The sequence below is a fragment of the Eubalaena glacialis genome, chromosome 10 (assembly GCF_028564815.1).
Source record: "Eubalaena glacialis isolate mEubGla1 chromosome 10, mEubGla1.1.hap2.+ XY, whole genome shotgun sequence".
Classification (NCBI taxonomy): Eukaryota; Metazoa; Chordata; class Mammalia; order Artiodactyla; family Balaenidae; genus Eubalaena; species Eubalaena glacialis.
In genome coordinates this window covers 72385917-72403803 of record NC_083725.1, presented here as the reverse complement: position 1 = coordinate 72403803, position 17887 = coordinate 72385917, and the positions used below count along the sequence as shown (strand labels likewise).

Sequence of the window (17887 nt, the reverse complement as noted above, 5' to 3'; positions counted from 1 at the left end):
TAGAGAATGCTGGTGATTCTCTTGCTTGCCAGGAGGAGAGAGCCTATCTGAAGCATGAAACCTTGGAAGGCATATTGCTTGACCAACTAATAGCCATTTGCTTCTCCCTTCTTCCATGGTGGTAGAGCCTATCTTCCATGAGAAACTAAAAATAGCCATTTGATTTCCCACACTTAGATTTTTACAATGAGATGTAACAGTGCATCTGCTGGGGAGTTTCTGGAGAAGATTTATTTTCCTGATAATAAGTGAGAGTCAGGCAAGGAGAGCTTTCTCTCTAACCTTGCCTCCCCTTTTTAAAACATGACTTTGCTTGAGAATGGGATGCATGGAGCTGCAACTTGTCTTGCAACTACAATGCAATAGCCTGAGGATGAAAAAAGATTTTTGATTGCAGCCTCCCCTAGCACATATACCCTTCCAAGAGGATCTGTCCTTACCTACAGCTAAACCCAGAATGGAATCAGGGAAGGATATAAAGAGCCTGGTACTTGATGACATTTCTGAGCCACTGAACCAACCCTGGAATCTACCTGGAGACTTCTTGTTATGTGAGATGATTGTATTGTTTAGGCTACTCTTAGGTCTTCTGTTACTTCCAGCTGACAGCATTCTCACTGACTTAGAATTCAAACTCACAAGTAAAATCAAAGGACTAAGAGAGAGAGATAAAGCCTTGATGACATTGCCTTAGCCCTGAATCCAGCTGAGCCTGAATCCAGCTGTATTCATTAATTTCTTAGTTATAGGAGCCAGTAAAAAATCTCCCCTTTTCCTTAGCTAGCTTTGAGTTAGGAAATGTAATCCAAAACCAACTTGCACATTTAGGCCCATATAATAGATGTTTATAGCCAGGACAAGCATAGCTGAAGGTTGGAGCCTCCTCCACCATATACACCCTTCTAAGAGGATATGCTCTGACCTATAGCGAAAATCAATTTGTACCATGACCCATTGCTCTTGCCAGATCTTATGGATACATGACTCTCTATAGGATAGGCTGAATCAATCATATTTCTTGTCTGGAAAATTTGAACTAAGTCACACAATCAGGAAAACTTAACTGAAAGATCATATATAGAGTCAAGAATGGAGTTGGTGCCATAGAAAGTCTAAGTCATTTGGAAGCAATGGTTATAAGGTAGCAGAAAGTTCAAAGGAAGCAGAGACAGCTAGTGTTAGGAGAGAATCAGGGGAATTGGGAAGAAGCACAGACAGAAGTATAGATGAAAGGATAATCACCAATTTGAGAGACAGGGACTCTCTTCCTGACTTTCTAGTTTCAATTTCTCTGAAGTTTGGTGCTGCTACATCTTTTCTGCCTTTGAATTTGGTAACTCTCTGTTTTGTGAGCTCCAAAACAAAGATGGGGTTGAAGAACTGTGATTCAAGGTGCCAAGACCCATGAGAGCACTCAGGCAATATGATGCTATATAGTCAATTCATGTGTGGTTCTGAGCAATGGAAAGAAAAGCTAGTGCATTTTTAACATAATTTGGCGAATGCAATATCCCAACAGAAGAGAACACTAATGACTTCTTAGCCAGAGTAAGAGTGAAATAAAGAGACCTGATATCAAGTAAAGCAAAGAAATGTAAGTTACCTGTCACTGCTAAGTGATTTGGGCTTCCATTTAAAATATATATGTTTTAGTATAATACATATGAGTCAACATGGAGCTGCATTTTAAAATATCCATCCAACTTGAAAGACCTAAATAATGATAGATCTTTACAGTAGGTTTCCTTGAATGAGTAACTCAGACATTTCACACAGAGCAAAGCATCTTGTCAAACATACTTATAGGACTTTTCATCGTTTCAAAATTTCTTACAGAGTGGCAAGAAAAAAAACTCCTTCCCCTCTCATCTATGAATCCACTCACTGTTACACTGCTTCCATCTATACTTCCTCTTGCTGGTCACACTGTTCACACCTCACATTCCCAAGAGACCCTCCCTGCCATATGCAGCCCCCTGGAAAAATATATAGTAAGGACAGTTTCATTTTTTGCATTATATCTCTAAGCTAACTTCAACACCATTCCAACAAAAATCTACTTCAAGAGATTTTTATAATAAAAATGAAGCAATCCTTTGTCCCTTTTCAGGGTTACAGATTTATCTTACCACAAATATCAAAAATGTATTCTTTTTTTTAAATATCTTTATTGGAGTATAATTGCTTTACAGTGTTGTGTTAGTTTCTGCTGTATGACAAAGTGAATCACCTATATGCATATGTATATCCCCATATCCCCTCCCTCTTATGTCTCCCTCCCACCCTCCTTATCCCACCCCTCTAGGTGGTCACAAAGCACCGAACTGATCTCCCTGTGCTATGCAGCTGCTTCCCACTAGCTATCTACTTTACATTTGGTAGTGTATATGTGTCCATGCTACTCTCTCACTTCATCCCAGCTTACCCTTCCCCCTCCCCATGTCCTCAAGTCCATTCTCTACGTCTGTGTCTTTATTCCTGTCCTGCCTTTAGGTTCATCAGAACCATTTTGTTGTTGTTGTTTACATTCCATATATATGTGTTAGCATACGGTATTTGTTTTTCTCTTTCTGACTTACTTCACTCTGCATGACAGACTCTAGGTCCATCCACCTCACTACAAATAACTGAATTTCGTTTCCTTTTATGGCTGAGTAATATTCCATTGTATATATGTGCCACATCTTCTTTATCCATTCATCTGTCGATGGACATTTAGGTTGCTTCCATGTCCTGGCTATTGTAAATAGTGCTGCAATTTGAACTTTGTGGTACATGACTCTTTTTGAATTATGGTTTTCTCAGGGTATATGCCCAGTAGTGGGATTGCTAGGTCATATGGTAGTTCTATTTTTAGTTTTTTAAGGAACCTCCATACTGTTCTCCATAGTGGCTGTATCATTTACATTACCACCAACAGTGCAAGAGGGTTCCCTTTTCTCCACACCCTCTCCAGCATTAATTGTTTGTAGATTTTTTGATGATGGCTATTCTGACCGGTGTGAGGCGATACCTCATTGTAGTTTTGATTTGCATTTCTCTAATGATTAGTGATGCTGAGCATCATTTCATGTGTTTGTTAGCAATCTGTATGTCTTCTTTGGAGAAATGTCTATTTAGGTCTTCTGCCCATTTTTCGATTGGGTTGTTTGTTTTTTTGATATTGAGCTGCATGAGCTGCTTGTATATTTTGGAGATTAATCCTTTGTCAGTTGCTTCGTTTGCAAATATTTTCTCCCATTCTGAGGGTTGTCTTTTTGTCTTTTTTATTGTTTCCTTTGCTGTGCAAAAGCTTTTAAGTTTCATTAGGTCCCATTTGTTTATTTTTGTTTTTATTTCCATTTCTCTAGGAAGTGGGTCAAAAAGGATCTTGCTGTGATTTATGTCATAGAGTGTTCCACCTATGTTTTCCTCTAAGAGTTTTATAATGTCTGGCCTTACATTTAGGTCTTTAATTCATTTTGAATTTATTTTTGTGTATGGTGTTAGGAAGTGTTCTAATTTCATTCTTTTACATGTAGCCGTCCAGTTTTCCCAGCACCACTTATTGAAGATGCTGTCTTTTCTCCATTGTATATTCTTGCCTCCTTTATCAAAGATAAGGTGACCATAGGTGTGTGGGTTTATCTCTGGGCTTTCTATCCTGTTCCATTGATCTATATTTCTGTTTTTGTGCCAGTACCATATTGTCTTGATTACTGTAGCTTTGTAGTATAGTCTGAAGTCCAGGAGTCTGATTCCTCCAGCTCCGTTTTTCTTTCTCAAGATTGCTTTGGCTATTCAGGGTCTTTTCTGTTTCCATACAAATTGTGAAACTTTTTGTTCTAGTTCTGTGAAAAATGCCATTGGTAGTTTAATAGGGATTGCATTGAATCTGTAGATTGCTTTGGGCAGTATAGTCATTTTCACAATGTTGACTCTTCCAATCCAAGAACATGGCATATCTTTCCATCTGTTGGTATCATCTTTAATTTCTTTCATCAGTGTCTTATAGTTTTCTGCATACAGGTCTTTTGTTTCGTTAGGTAGATTTATTCCTAGGTATTTTATTCTTTTTGTTGCAATGGTAAATGGGAGTGTTTCCTTAATTTCTCTTTCAGATTTTTTATCATTAGTGTACAGGAATGCAAGAGATTGCTGTGCATTAATTTTGTATCCTGCTACTCTACCAAATTCATTGATTAGCTCTAGTTGTTTTCTGGTAGCATCTTTAGGAGTCTCTATGTATAGCATCATGTCATCTGCAAACAGTGACAGTTTTAATTCTTCTTTTCTGATTTGGATTCCTTTTATTTCTTTTTCTTCTCTGATTGCTGTAGCTAAAACTTCCAAAACTACGTTGAATAATAGTGGTGAGAGTGGGCACCCTTGTCTTGTTCCTGATCTTAGAGGAAATGCTTTCAGTTTTTCACCATTGAGAACGATGTTGGCTGTGGGTTTGTCATATATGGCCTTTATTATGTTGAGGTAGGTTCCCTCTATGCCTACTTTCTAGAGAGTTTTTATCATAAATGGGTGCTGAATTTTGTCAAAAGCTTTTTCTGCATCTATTGAGATGATCATATGGCTTTTCTCCTTCAATTTGTTAATATGGTTTATCACGTTGATTGATTCGCATATATTGGAGAATCCTTGCATTCGTGGGATAAACCCCACTTGATCATGGTGTATGATCCTTTTAATGTGCTGTTGGATTCTGTTTGCTAGTATTTTGTTGAGGATTTTTGCATCTATGTTCATCAGTGATATTGGTCTGTAATTTTCTTTTTTTGTGACATCTTTGTCTGGTTTTGGTATCAGGGTGATGGTGGCCTCATAGAATGAGTTTGGGAGTGTTCCTCCCTCTGCTGTATTTTGGAAATTTTGAGAAGGATGGGTGTTAGCTCTTCTCTAAATGTTTGATAGAATTCACCTGTGAAGCCATCTGGTCCTGGACTTTTGTTTGTTGGAAGATTTCTAATCACAGTTTCAATTTCATTACTTGTGATTGATGTGTTCGTATTTTCTATTTCTTCCTGGTTCAGTCTTGGAAGGTTGTGCTTTTCTAAGAATTTGTCCATTTCTCCCAGGTTGTCCATTTTATTGGCATATAGTTGCTTGTAGTAATCCCTCATGATTCTGTGTATTTCTCCAGTGTCAGTTGTTACTTCTCCTTTTTCATTTCTAATTCTGTTGATTTGAGTCTTCTCCCTTTTTTTTCTTGATGAGTCTGGCTAATGGTTTATCAATTTTGTTTATCTTCTCAAAGAACCAGCTTTTAGTTTTGTTGATCTTTGCTATTGTTTCCTTCATTTCTCAAAGAGATATTCCGATCTTGGTAGGATATTGCTATAGTAAAGTTAAAGTAAGAACTTTAAGGTAATAGTTCCTGAACTTGACACCTGCCAGATGAGAAAAATGATTATCTGATTGTATTTCTCAGTTTTAAACTGCAGAATATTCCTGATAAGACTGTAAGAGCATCTGATAGTAACACTAATAACCTCTTTTTGGTCTCAAAATGTTCCAGTTCTAAGACTGCCCTCTGGAAAATGTCATAGAACATAGCTTATGAACAGAGAATATGTTACAAGCACTTTATTAGTAAAGCACTGGGTATTCTTTTAGGGACTAGAATCTAGTAAATATATAATTTTCTGTTATAAGGGGCTTATTTTTCATATTTTTGGGTATAAATGGAGGTACTGAAATCATTTTGTAATTTGGTTGAAATGCCATATAAATTTTGCCTCATTTAAGTAAAAGATTTCTCAGATGAATATATTTCTTAAAGACTACTTATAGTGTTTTACCTGCTACATGTTTATTGTATATCACTCTAATTTTCATAAAGAACTTACAGAAAAATCCCAAATCAGAACTTTGATTCTGGTTCCTCCATGATATTAACTTGATTTTCCATGCTGATCTTGTTTTTTTCCTTCAAATTCTGATTTTGAAAAATCTCAAACATGTAGAAAAGTTTAAAGGTTCTACACACTCCTTTCTTTATCCATCCACTTAGACTCAACAATTATTAACATTTTGCCACATTGCTTTTTTTGTTTTTCCTTCTATTTTTCTTTTCCCTAAACTATTGGTTTGGCCAAAAAGTTCATTCAGGATTTTCCGTAGTTATGGAAAACCCCAAATGAACTTTTTGGCCAACCCAATACTTGCAAGATATGAGTATCGTGACACTTCACCCCTATATACATCAGTCCCTGCTGCTTTTCTAAAAGTAGAAGGGATAACCCAAGACATTGCAAGTGAATATTCTCACTTTCACTAGAATTTAGAATAAAAGTTTAAGGGGTTTTTGTTTGTTTGTTTTGCCATTCAAAGGAAAATACTGGAGCATATGCATAGTATGAATTAGTACATCATATAATGAGGAAGCACTGTGAAATGTATGATTTACCTAAATCTTTAATACTACTACTAATAAGATACTATCTGTAACACATACTACTATGTGCTGAGCACTATTCTAAACATATTACTCTTTTATTCTTCAAAACAATGCTGCAACTGAGGTATTTTTGTTTTCCCATTTTACAGATTAGTGAACTAGCCTGTCTGATTTCAGAGCCCTTCCTTTTTCCACTGTACCATGTAAAACAAACATCAATAATCTCTATTGATTAATCTAGATTCACTTGAGAAAAAAATGTGCCACAACTGGTGTGATTTGCTAAAGACGCAGGCTCGGGAATTCCCTGGTGGTCCAGTGGTTAGGACTCCGAGTTTCCACGGCAGGGGGCACTGGTTCGATCCCTGGTCGGGGAACTAAGATCCTGCATGCTGCGAGGCGCGGCCAAAAAACAAACAAAGAAAAGAAAAACACAGGCTCCTTTCAATGACCCTTTTTCTTCCTTGTCACCTAATTCCTAAAATTAACCTGGTGTCTTTACATCATCTTAATGAAAACGTACTAGTTGAATGGGAAAATGAAAAAGCACCTACATGTCAGAGGTGACTGAATGCATTTAATGGTTTTATCTGTGACGGCGTGAGCATTCCAAATAAAGGGAATGTGAAGGTGTATTTCCTCCCTGATGATTTACTAGTTTGAGGATTGATAATCAATGATAACTGGTAACTATAAAATAGCTCAGTAATACTAATGAATTATTCTATATGAAATGAAAAAGAGCTGCATGAAATAAAGCAAATATTGAACAGGCAGAGTTCTTCAAACAAGTACAAATTAACTTAGCAATCAGATCCAATTGTAAATGAAACGCCATTATGACATTAGAGAAAAACCTCATGGAGTTAGGACAAATTAGAGGACAATGTACTCACACTCTTTCATACACCTCTCACTACACTCAGGTGCGTGCACATACATACACACAGGCACGTGCACGAGTAAGCAAAAACATGCCTCCACTCTCCTACCCCCCAACACATGTGCAGACCCAGGTTAGAGCTGCTCCATCCATGCCCAGTGCCCGACTCTCTGGCCATTAGGACACTGCATGTGCCCTTCTCCCTCCTTCCACCCTTCCTCCCCGCTGCCTAGGGCTCCTTAAATACCTTCAAAATACAGGGAATCCCAGAAGGTCTTCGGGTCTGTACACTGCATTACCTTCAGGCCAAGGTACAGAGAAGGGGCAGAAATAGCAAACAATGAGAGTTCAGACCAGGCTGAGAGCTTCTGATTATACAGAGGATAGGAACTGGGAATTCCTACAGCCAGCCCCCTGTCCAATCCAGAATACCTTCAGGGCAGAGGCCTTTGTAGACCTTAGGCCCCCAGTTATAATCTGGATCATATTTTCAATACAGGGCTCATGAGACAGCTGGCCACAACTGTCAAAGACCAGCTGCGCTGAGAGAAAGGGTTTCTGCCTTGGGGCCTGTAAAGGAGGGTAAGGAGAGGTTGTGGGGCTAGATGTCAGTATCCGTTCCCTACCAGCTGGCCCCTGACTGCCCGCCAACCTCCACACATGCCACCCACCACCTCACTTGCAAGATGTTGGCCACAAAAGAGGTTATCTCGTCCTCTATGATGGACACGAGGTTCTGGCAAATCATGTAGTCTACCAGGCGGGCCAGCGGCCCCATCTGCAGCAGCCAGGCTTCTGCCTGCATCAGCTTCTGCTCTAGCTGCTGGCACTGCACCCTCTGAAGGTACAGGGAGCCCTGGCCTGCCCTGATCCTCTTGCAGTTTCTCACTTGCTCCTGCAGGCCCTGTTGCATGTGGTATGTATCCTCGTGAATCTGTCAGAATAGAGAGTGGAAAATTCACTGGAGAAAAGGGGATGGAGACCAAACTGGCCACCCACTGGCCTGTTGCAAAGCTCTCAGGTCATGGAGCCTAAAACCTAGATATACACATGAATGGCTGCTTTTTAGTAGAGATTGGCCCTGGAAATCTTTAAGTGACCAGAGAAGATGTGAAATGGAGAACATATATTGAGAGGCCACAGTGAGTTAGTTTGATAGGCCAGGCCTGTCTGCTAAAAGCCCCCAGGATGGAAATCAAATAGAAAATTTGTGCATGTGTAAATAGAGAGATTCACAATGCATAGATCAGACAAAGGAAAAGAGAGACTGGCTAAGTAAGGCTCAGCAATTATTCCAGGATATGGAGTCCAATCACTAGGCCTGGGTGATGTGGCCTGCTGACCAGCACAACACTGCCTTCTGTGAGAGTAGAAGCTGTCTCTGGCTACTGACATAGACTTTCTAGTGGGGGACAGGGAATAGGGTTAAAAGCTTGGGGACCTCTTTGTGGGTTCTTCTCACAACTGGGAAGTTCCTCAACCTACAAAGGCTGATGATAGTTGCCACCTCTGGGCCTGTCCTGTTGAGGAACAGAGGGGAGACACCAGAAAGACATATTTGGCCAGATGGACCTTTTGTCCTTACTGCCCTCCTATTCTTTCTGATGTTCAACAGAGCTTGTGATTAGAACTACGAGTTGTCTGTGGATTGTATTCTGCTAACTCTGAGCTCAGAACCCAGTCTTCTGAGATCCAGACACAAGGCAGTTGAGACCTAAGCTAGGCGTGTCATATACAGACATGCCTTGGACTTGGCGAGGTTCTTAACCACTGTGCCACCAGGGAAGCCCCACCACGAATTAATTTTTGTGTATGGTATAGCAACTATTAGAAAACAATAATGCTTTAAAATACCTTTTATAATAGCAACAAAAAATATCAAATATCTAGTAATAAATCTAATGAAATATTTTCAAGACCTCTAAAGGAAACCTACAAAACCTTGTTAAGAGTAATTAAAGAGGGACTTCCCTGGTGGTGCAGTGGTTAACAATCCTCCTGCCAATGTAGGGGACATGGGATCGAGCCCTGGTCCGGGAAGATCCCACATGCCGCGGAGCAACTAAGCCCGTGCGCCACAACTACTGAGCCTGCGCTCTAGAGCCCGCAAGCCATAACTACTGAGCCCGTGTGCCACAACTACTGAAGCCTGCGCGCCTAGAGCCCATGCTCCACAACAAAGAGAAGCCACCGCAATGAGAAGCCCATGCACAGCAACGGAGAGTAGCCCCCACTCGCCGCAACTAGAGAAAGCCCGCGTGCAGCAACGAAGACCCAACGCAGCCAAAAATAAAATTAATAAATTAATTTAAAAAAGAACATTAATTAAAAGAAAGAATAAAGAAATCAAAATAAATCAAGAGATCCATGTTCACGGATTAGGAAACTAAATATTGTTAGGATATCAATTCTCCCCCAAATTGATCCATAGATTCAAAGCAAGCTAATAAAAAAAATTCCAGTAAATTACTTTGTGGAAATTAACAAGGTGACCCTAAAATGTATATGGAAATTCAAAGAACCTAGAATAGCTAGGGAAATCTTGAATAACAAAAAGCTGTAGGACCTAACAACACCAGATATTAAGACTTATTATAAAGCTACAATAATTAAGATAGCATGACACTGACAAATAGACAGACAAATAGATTAATGGTACAGAACAGAGTCCAGAAACAGACCCACACGTACACAATCATCTGATTTAAGAAAAAGACACCACTGTCATTCAGTGGGGAAATGGAAGTCTTTTCAATAAATGAGAAAAATAAACCTTGACTCTTACCTCACACCGTACATAAAAATTAATTTGAAATGGATCATACACCTAAATGTAAAAGACAAGGTAATAAAATTTTTAGAAGAAAACATAGGAGAATATGGGGTAGGCAAAGATTTCTTAAACCAGAACCCAAAGGACACTAACTAAAAATAATAATAATAATAATAATAATAATAATAATAAAGTGAACTTCAAGAAAATTAAGAACTTCTGCTCATCAAAATATACCATTAAGGGCTTCCCTGGTGGCGCAGTGGTTGAGAATCTGCCTGCCAATGCAGGGGACACGGGTTCGAGCCCTGGTCTGGGAAGATCCCACATGCCGCGGAGCAACTAGGCCCGTGAGCCACAACTACTGAGCCTGCGCGTCTGGAGCCTGTGCTCCGCAACAAGAGAGGCCGCGATAGTGAGAGGCCCACACACCGCGATGAAGAGTGGCCCCCGCTCGCCGCAACTAGAGAAAGCCCTCGCACAGAAACGAAGACCCAACACAGCCAAAATAATAAATTAAAAAAAAAAAAAAAAGATACCATTAAAATAGTAAAAAGGTAAGCCACAGACTAGGATAAAATGTCCACAATATGTAGATATATGATACCAACTCATATCCAGAATATATAAAGAACTCCTACAAATTAGTAGGAAAAAACCCAGACAACCCAATCAAAAATGAGCAAAAGTTTGACACTTCAGAGAAGAGGGTACCAAAATGGCCAATAAAAATATGAAAGGATGCTCAACATCACTGGTGATCACAGAAACACAAATTAAAACCACAATGAAATACCACTGTACACTCACCAATTTGGCTAAGATTAAAAACCTTTACACTCCCAAGTGCTGATGAGATCACAAGACAACTATAAGTCGGATGGGAATGTAAACTGGTACAACTACTGTAGAAAACTGTTTGGCACTGTAAAACATACATAAACCCTATTCCAGCAGTTCCACTCCTAGAATATATACCTCAAAGAAATGAGTGTTTATGTCCATCAAAAGACATACAAAAATGTTCATAACAGTTATTCACAATAGTAAAAAACTGGAACCAACATAAATGTCCATCAATAGGAGAATTAACAAATAAATTGTGGTACATTTTTATAGTAAAACACTACATAGCAATACAAAAGAGTGAACCACTACTACCTGTAATGCTATGGGTAAATCTCACTAACATAATGTGGAGTGAAAAAAAGCCAGACGAAAAAGAGCACATGCTGTCTGATTCCATTTACATGAAATTCCAAATTGGACAAAATTAATCTATGGTGACAGAGGTCAGAGTAGTGGTTACCTTTGTGGAGGCACTGATGAGAGAGGTACCAGGGAGCTTGCTGAGATGCTATAAATGTTCTATATCTTGACCCGCTGGTAGTTACATGGGTGTATACATATGCAAAAATTTCAATAAACTGTACTTAGGTGGCATGTACCACAGATACAAAGTAGGCACACGAAGGAAGGACTCCATGACTGGATGCTTCTACCAGCCACAGCGGCCTGTCAAAGGTTCAAGATATGCTCAGAGATGAGCCTAGCAGCATGAAAGATCAGGATTCCAACTCTCAAATTCTCTAATGCTCCTGGCACGAACAACTGAAAAAAACAGACGTTGTTATGTTCCTCTTCCTCTCTGCTCAAGGCCTTAGGAAAAGGTTGAGTCCAAGTCTCTGCCTGCCTGTTATTAATCCATCCACCTAGAGCAGAGACTGCTGTTGCTGGACAGGACAATGGCTCTGAGCCAACTGCAGAGTCCAGAACACACAGGGAAGCTTAAGCCAAGAGAAGGCTGAAACACTGGCGAGTTCAGCTTGGAGAAAAAGCTCACAGTAAATCGGAGCCTCTTACCAGATGAAGGATGGATGTGCAGAGACGCAGGCAGCGATGGAGCAGCCGCAGAGCGTTGTGGTTTTCCTTGGCTAGAGCCCGCCGCAGGTCCAGCAACTCGTAGCACTGATCTGCTTCATGGGGGAGCCAGGACACAGAGCGCAGCTCCTGCAGAAGCCTGGAATCAAGGACTAAACTGCTCAGAGCCAGCGACTCTGCCCTCTTACCTTGGACACCTTTGACTTCCTCCTAGCCCAGCTCACCTCAGAATGAGCAAAGGTTTAGAGAGATTATAATATTCCCAGTGACCAACAGTGCAGCCTCCTCTTGAGGGTTCTTTGGAAGAGTTTAAGCCCAGGAAGTTGCTGGCTGGGGAACTCTTTGGGAAAGGCTTGGGGTATGTGCAAATGTTTTTTGCTTTTTTCTGTTTTACGTATTTAATTTTTTTTTTTAATTTTTGAATTTTATTTATTTTTTTATGCAGCAGGTTCTTATTAGTTATCTATTGCAAATGTTTACACTGAGTTACCTTTCTGCCAGGAAAGAGGGTCAAAGAGATCCCAAGGTGTGACTTAGAAGGAGAGACTGCAGCAGCTTCTTCCATGGAATAGGGGAAGCCAAGGGCCCTAACAGTCTAGATGGACAGGTAGGTTTTATTTTATTTTTTCTTTATTTTTTACTATTTGTTTAACATCTTTACTGGAGTATAATTGCTTTACAATGTTGTGTTAGTTTCTGCTGTACAACAAAGTGAATCAGCTATATGTATACATATATCCCCATATCCCCTCCCTCTTGCGTCTCCCTCCCACCCTCCCTATCCCACCCCTCTAGGTGGTCACAAAGCACCGAGCTGATCTCCCTGTGCTATGCGGCTGCTTCCCACTAGCTATCTATTTTACATTTGGTAGTGTATATAGGACAGGTAGGTTTTAGAATCAAAGGTGAGGAACCTCCAACTTCCCTACGGGGAAGTTTCATCCCTGATGAAACCCACTTCTGTTATTCATTCCTCAAACAACCACCCTGAAAAATCTACATCTCTAAATATCCTTGAAAAAATGAAGGACCCCCCCTAATAAGCAGAGGATGATCATAATGGATGTAATTTATTCAGTACCTATTGGGGCACTGAGCATGGTACTTTATATTCACAATCTCATTTAATTCTCACTACAGCTGTGAGTAGCAGAAATCTTCCTCTCTTGTTTTCAGATCAGGAAACTGGGGCTCAAAGAGTAAAGTCCCTTGCTAGTGTTCAGGACTTAAATTCAGATCTGTGCAGCCCAATTATGCCATGATGATTAAGCTAGACTGGAGGATACCTAGAGCAGAGGTTGCAAACTGGTAGCCCATGGGCCGAATTCAGACTGAAAAGGTTTTTATATGTACCACTAAGAGTTGGCCAGCACAGTGTTTTAATAAAAATTTTCACTAACCAGGTAAAATTAAGAGATTTGAGAACAAAATGTGGATTCCCAGGTCATCCTGAAAAAATAATGTGGCTGACACACTGGACCCATATTCCCCACGGCAACAGTCAGTTGGAACTGAGTAGTGACTGTCCTCTTTAGGTGCAATCTCCAAACTGACTGCAGTCCCACACTCCCTAAAGTCTTGAATCGAACCCACTGCATTTCTTCCATAGCTCCTCCTTGGACCCTGTAGGCATCTGAGCCTGCAACTCCTATCACAGAACATAACTGGAGTGGTTGAAGAGTTGTGCAGAGAAAGCAAGAAAGTACTGAAAATAGGAGTAACTAAGCTTTTCTTAAAAAAAAAAAAAGAATCCAAGTAATACCATAGTAAGAGCAGAGTTTCAAACACCTGCATTACATCCTCAAATTTGATATTTAATAATTGTATGATCTGGGGCAAGTTGATGTAGAAATTCATTAATACATAGAGCTACATTCAGAATATATTATTCAGAGAAAAAAACTGGTTACTTAACAATATGTAAAGTATGATCACATTGGTATATGTGATGGAAAAAAAAGACTACAAGGATATGCAACAAAATATTTGTCATGGTTATTTGTAGATGGTGAGACTGAAGATTTTTTTCCTTTGTGCTTTTTTTTTGTATTTTCCAAATCTTCTACAATGAACGTGTTGTTACTTCTTGTAAAATAATTTTTTAAAGGCCACTGAAGTTGTGTTTTGAAGACCTCACCTGCTAATATGGAGTAGCCCAACTCCAAAGTGGGGCACGGCAAAGAGCAGATGCTTCTCTAGGAAAGTCCGGTGCCGGTGCAGCCTCTGCAACTTCATACCCTTCTTCCAGCTACAGATCAGAGGGCAGTGAGAGTGGCTGTTGCTCTTTGTGACACTTCTTCCCAAATCCCATACCCGTCATCACCTACCAGGCCAAGGCCTTGCGTAAGAGGCAATACTTAAAGAACGGAATGAACTGGAGCTGTTGCCAGAGGACAGAGCGGTGGTGCCAGGTACCCAGCGTCATTGCCTCACTGCCCTCTACAGGATGTATGTGCAGGACCCCAAAGGGAGAGAAGATGTAGTGCTCAGAATTCACCTTGTTGGGTGGTACCACCATCAGGCTGTAAGGTCTTTAAGAAAGGGCACAGATCAGTGGGAGCCTTGCAAACTTGTGCAGACTCCAGGGAGGGACAAAAGAAGGACAGGAAGGGGGAAATAAGGAGGCAGGAAAGAAGGCGGAAGAAAGTGGGAAGAGGGGAAAGAGAGCAGAATGATCTTCAAACCAGAAAGATGGAATATTAAGAAGAAACAGAAGCCAAAAATAGGTGGGAAGAAAGAAAAAGGCCCCTAGCCAGTCCCAAGAAGTTCCTATCTCCAGACCCAGAGAGCTAACATCCCATCAAATCTAAGATGCCATCAACTGTAAGCTCGCAGCATTCTAAAAATTATTTATTTATTTATTTAGGCCATGCCAGGTCCTAGTTGCAGCATGCATGTGGGATCTAGTTCCCCAACCAGGGATTGAACCCGCGCCCCCTGCATTGGGAGCGAGGAGTCCCACCCACTGGCCCACCAGGGAAGTCCCTAGTTGCAACATTTTCTTATGAAATGCTAAAATTAAAAAATGCCGCCAATATGATATGCCGCCAATTTGTAACATGAGATGTTTCAGAGATGTTGAAATGTGAAAAAAAATGTGCATCTTAGAAATGATAAAATATGTATATCCCTAGATGCTGAAATAACATGCAGAGATAATCAGGAAATGCTGTTTGGAGTAACTGAGAATGGGGAAAAGCAAGAGTAACTAGAAGACTAGACACAGGCCAATAAAGAGAAAAACTGCCACCTAGTGAACCAGACAAGTACCTCCAGAGCCATCTTAAAATCCTACTAAGTTGTCTTATTTCAAGAAAATGCACCTACATCCCACATTAAATACAATTTACATGTAACTATATAATAGTTGTACCTAGTTGCAGAAAACTAGTTGCCATAATGCTATGTTTGGGCACATTTAATAAAGCATTTATTAATTTTTAAAAATATTTATTTTTGGCTGCATCGGGTCTTAGTTGTGGCAGGCGGGATCGTCATTGTGGCATGCGGGATCCTCCGCTGTGGCGTAAGGCCTCCTCATTGTGGCGCGTGGCCTTTCTAGTTGTGGCGCGTGGGCTTTCTAGTTGTGGCACATGGGCTTAGTTGCCCCGTGGCATGTGGGATCTTAGTTCCCCAACCAGAGATCGAAACTGCGTCCCCTGCATTGGTACCACTGGACCACCAGGGAAGTCCCAAGCATTTATTAATTTTTATCTTGCAGGTTTTTTTTCATAACTTGGAACCAGTAATACTTTTAAGCACTAAATATATTCTTAAGCCCTTTAAAGGCAGTGTGTCCCAGGTCCCATGCATATAATGCCTAAAAGATGAAACGACCCTTCTCTCTCTCTTTCTAGAATACATAGCAAACGACTCAAGAGCATTTACATGGATACCAGAATAAACTCACTAAGTCAAGTCATATAAAAACTTTATTTCAGGGCTTCCCTGGTGGCGCAGTGGTTGAGAATCTGCCTGCCAATGCAGGGGACACAGGTTCGAGCCCTGGTCTGGGAGGATCCCACATGCCACGGAGCAACTGGGCCCGTGAGCCACAACTACTGAGCCTGCGTGTCTGGAGCCTGTGCTCCGCAACAAGAGAGGCCGCGATAGTGAGAGGCCCGTGCACCGCGATGAAGAGTGGCCCCCGCTTGCCGCAACTAGAGAAAGCTCTCGCACAGAAACGAAGACCCAACACAGCCAAAAATAAATAAATAAATAAATAAATAAATAATAAAAAACTTTATTTCATTTCTGACAAAGTGACTAGATCTTCTCAAGTACTATTATCCCCAAATTACAGATGAGAAAACTGAACAAAAAGAGGTCATAACTTTGCACAAGGCAGTTAAGGAAAGAATACAGGACTTAAAAACCAAATCTACCTGACTCAAGCCCCCTCTCTTAACCACTGGGTCATTTGGCATCCCACAGGATAGCTACCTACCCTAACTGAGGCCTGACTTCCCAAGGGAACACTCCTTCCCCTGTGGCCTTCTTAATGGAGGCTACTCTTCCTGCACAGGGCCAGGAGTCAGGGATAGCTGAGCAAAGACTCTAGGGAAGTGAAGGAATATATTCTCCCCTAAGTATAAATCAAAATCTAGGACAGGGAGTTCCCTGGTGGCCTAGTGGTTAGGATTCCTGGCTTTCCCTGCTGTGGCCTGGGTTCAATCCCTGGTCAGGGAACTGAGATCCCACAAGCCACGTGGTATGACCAAAAAAAAAAAAAAAATCTAGGACAAGTACAAGAAAAAATTTTTTTTAATAAATTTATTTATTTTATTTATTTATTTTTGGCTGCGTTGGGTCTTTGTTGCTGCGCAGGGCTTTCTCTAGTTGCAGGGAGTGGAGGCTACTCTTCGTTGTGGTGCACGGGCTTCTCATTGTGGTGGCTTCTCTTGCTGCGGAGCACGGGCTCTAGGTGCACAGGCTTCAGTAGTTGTGGCATGAGGGCTCAGTAGTTGTGGCGTGCAGGCTCTAGAGCGCAGGATCAGTAGTTGTGGTGCACGGGCTTAGTTGCTCCACGGCATGTGGGATATTCCCGAACCAGGTATCGAACCCATGTCCCCTGCATTGGCAGGAGGATTCTTAACCACTGTGCCACCAGGGAAGTACCAAGAAAATTTTGATAAATGCAAATACTTTGAAAGAAAACCTGTTACATGGCAAATAAATAAAGTGAAACAAAAAATGCCAGTTTCCACTTTTACTGATGGTGCACTTGAAATTTGGACCAACACTCCCACTTGAGAACAACTAGAAAAACTGGGCAAAGTATCTGGGTAAAATATGAAAATCATCAGAGAACCCACAAATTAAATCCCCTGGGCTTCCAGCTGGGACCCTGGTTACAACACAGGTTGAACCAGAAAACACCTCCCTCCTTGGTGTGGGCCCCCAGCTGCAACTTCTGCTGTTTAGCTTTCTGAGTCTGTTGAAAGCTCAGCTCCTCTTCTCCATCTTTCAGGAGCATATAGTAAAACTGACACACCATTGCCTCTACTGGAATCCCTGGGGAAAAGCAGAACCAAGTGCGAAACTCACTTCACTGGGTTGCTTCTTTGACAGATGTTGGCCCTGTGATTATTCACTGCCTTTTTAGTTCTCTTGCTCATGGTTTCTTGTCTCTCTCTGTGCCTAATTATCTTTGATTGTGCTGCTTCTCTGACTATGACTGAGCTGATAGTTGAAAGCCCTAAGCTTGTAATTTTCTTTCTGTAGGCTCTCCACCATGGTCAACAGGCATCTCATCCAACATTGCTACCATTACTATCACTACTGCCGGACAGTCAAGTGTAGCAGCCACTAAGTGTCAGTAGGTAGGTTATCACTTTCAACCACAGTGACTAATTAATTGTCATGCCACTATAGGTTATGGATTACTAGTATACTATTTCCCATTAACAAGGAGGCCGGTACTGTCCAAGGCCAAGGACATTACCAAAATAATATCAAA

General features: G+C 40.9%; 1 protein-coding gene across 1 annotated transcript in view; it reads right to left on the bottom strand.

Moving 5' to 3' along the window:
* DNHD1 (dynein heavy chain domain 1) overlaps window positions 1–17887 on the bottom strand; it is a 74735-nt gene that overhangs the window by 51233 nt on the left and 5615 nt on the right. Inside the window, 6 exon segments of the mRNA XM_061201375.1 lie at window positions 7522–7573; window positions 7707–7844; window positions 7954–8208; window positions 11911–12067; window positions 14066–14176; window positions 14256–14459. Coding sequence (XP_061057358.1) covers window positions 7522–7573; window positions 7707–7844; window positions 7954–8208; window positions 11911–12067; window positions 14066–14176; window positions 14256–14459 — 917 coding nt within the window.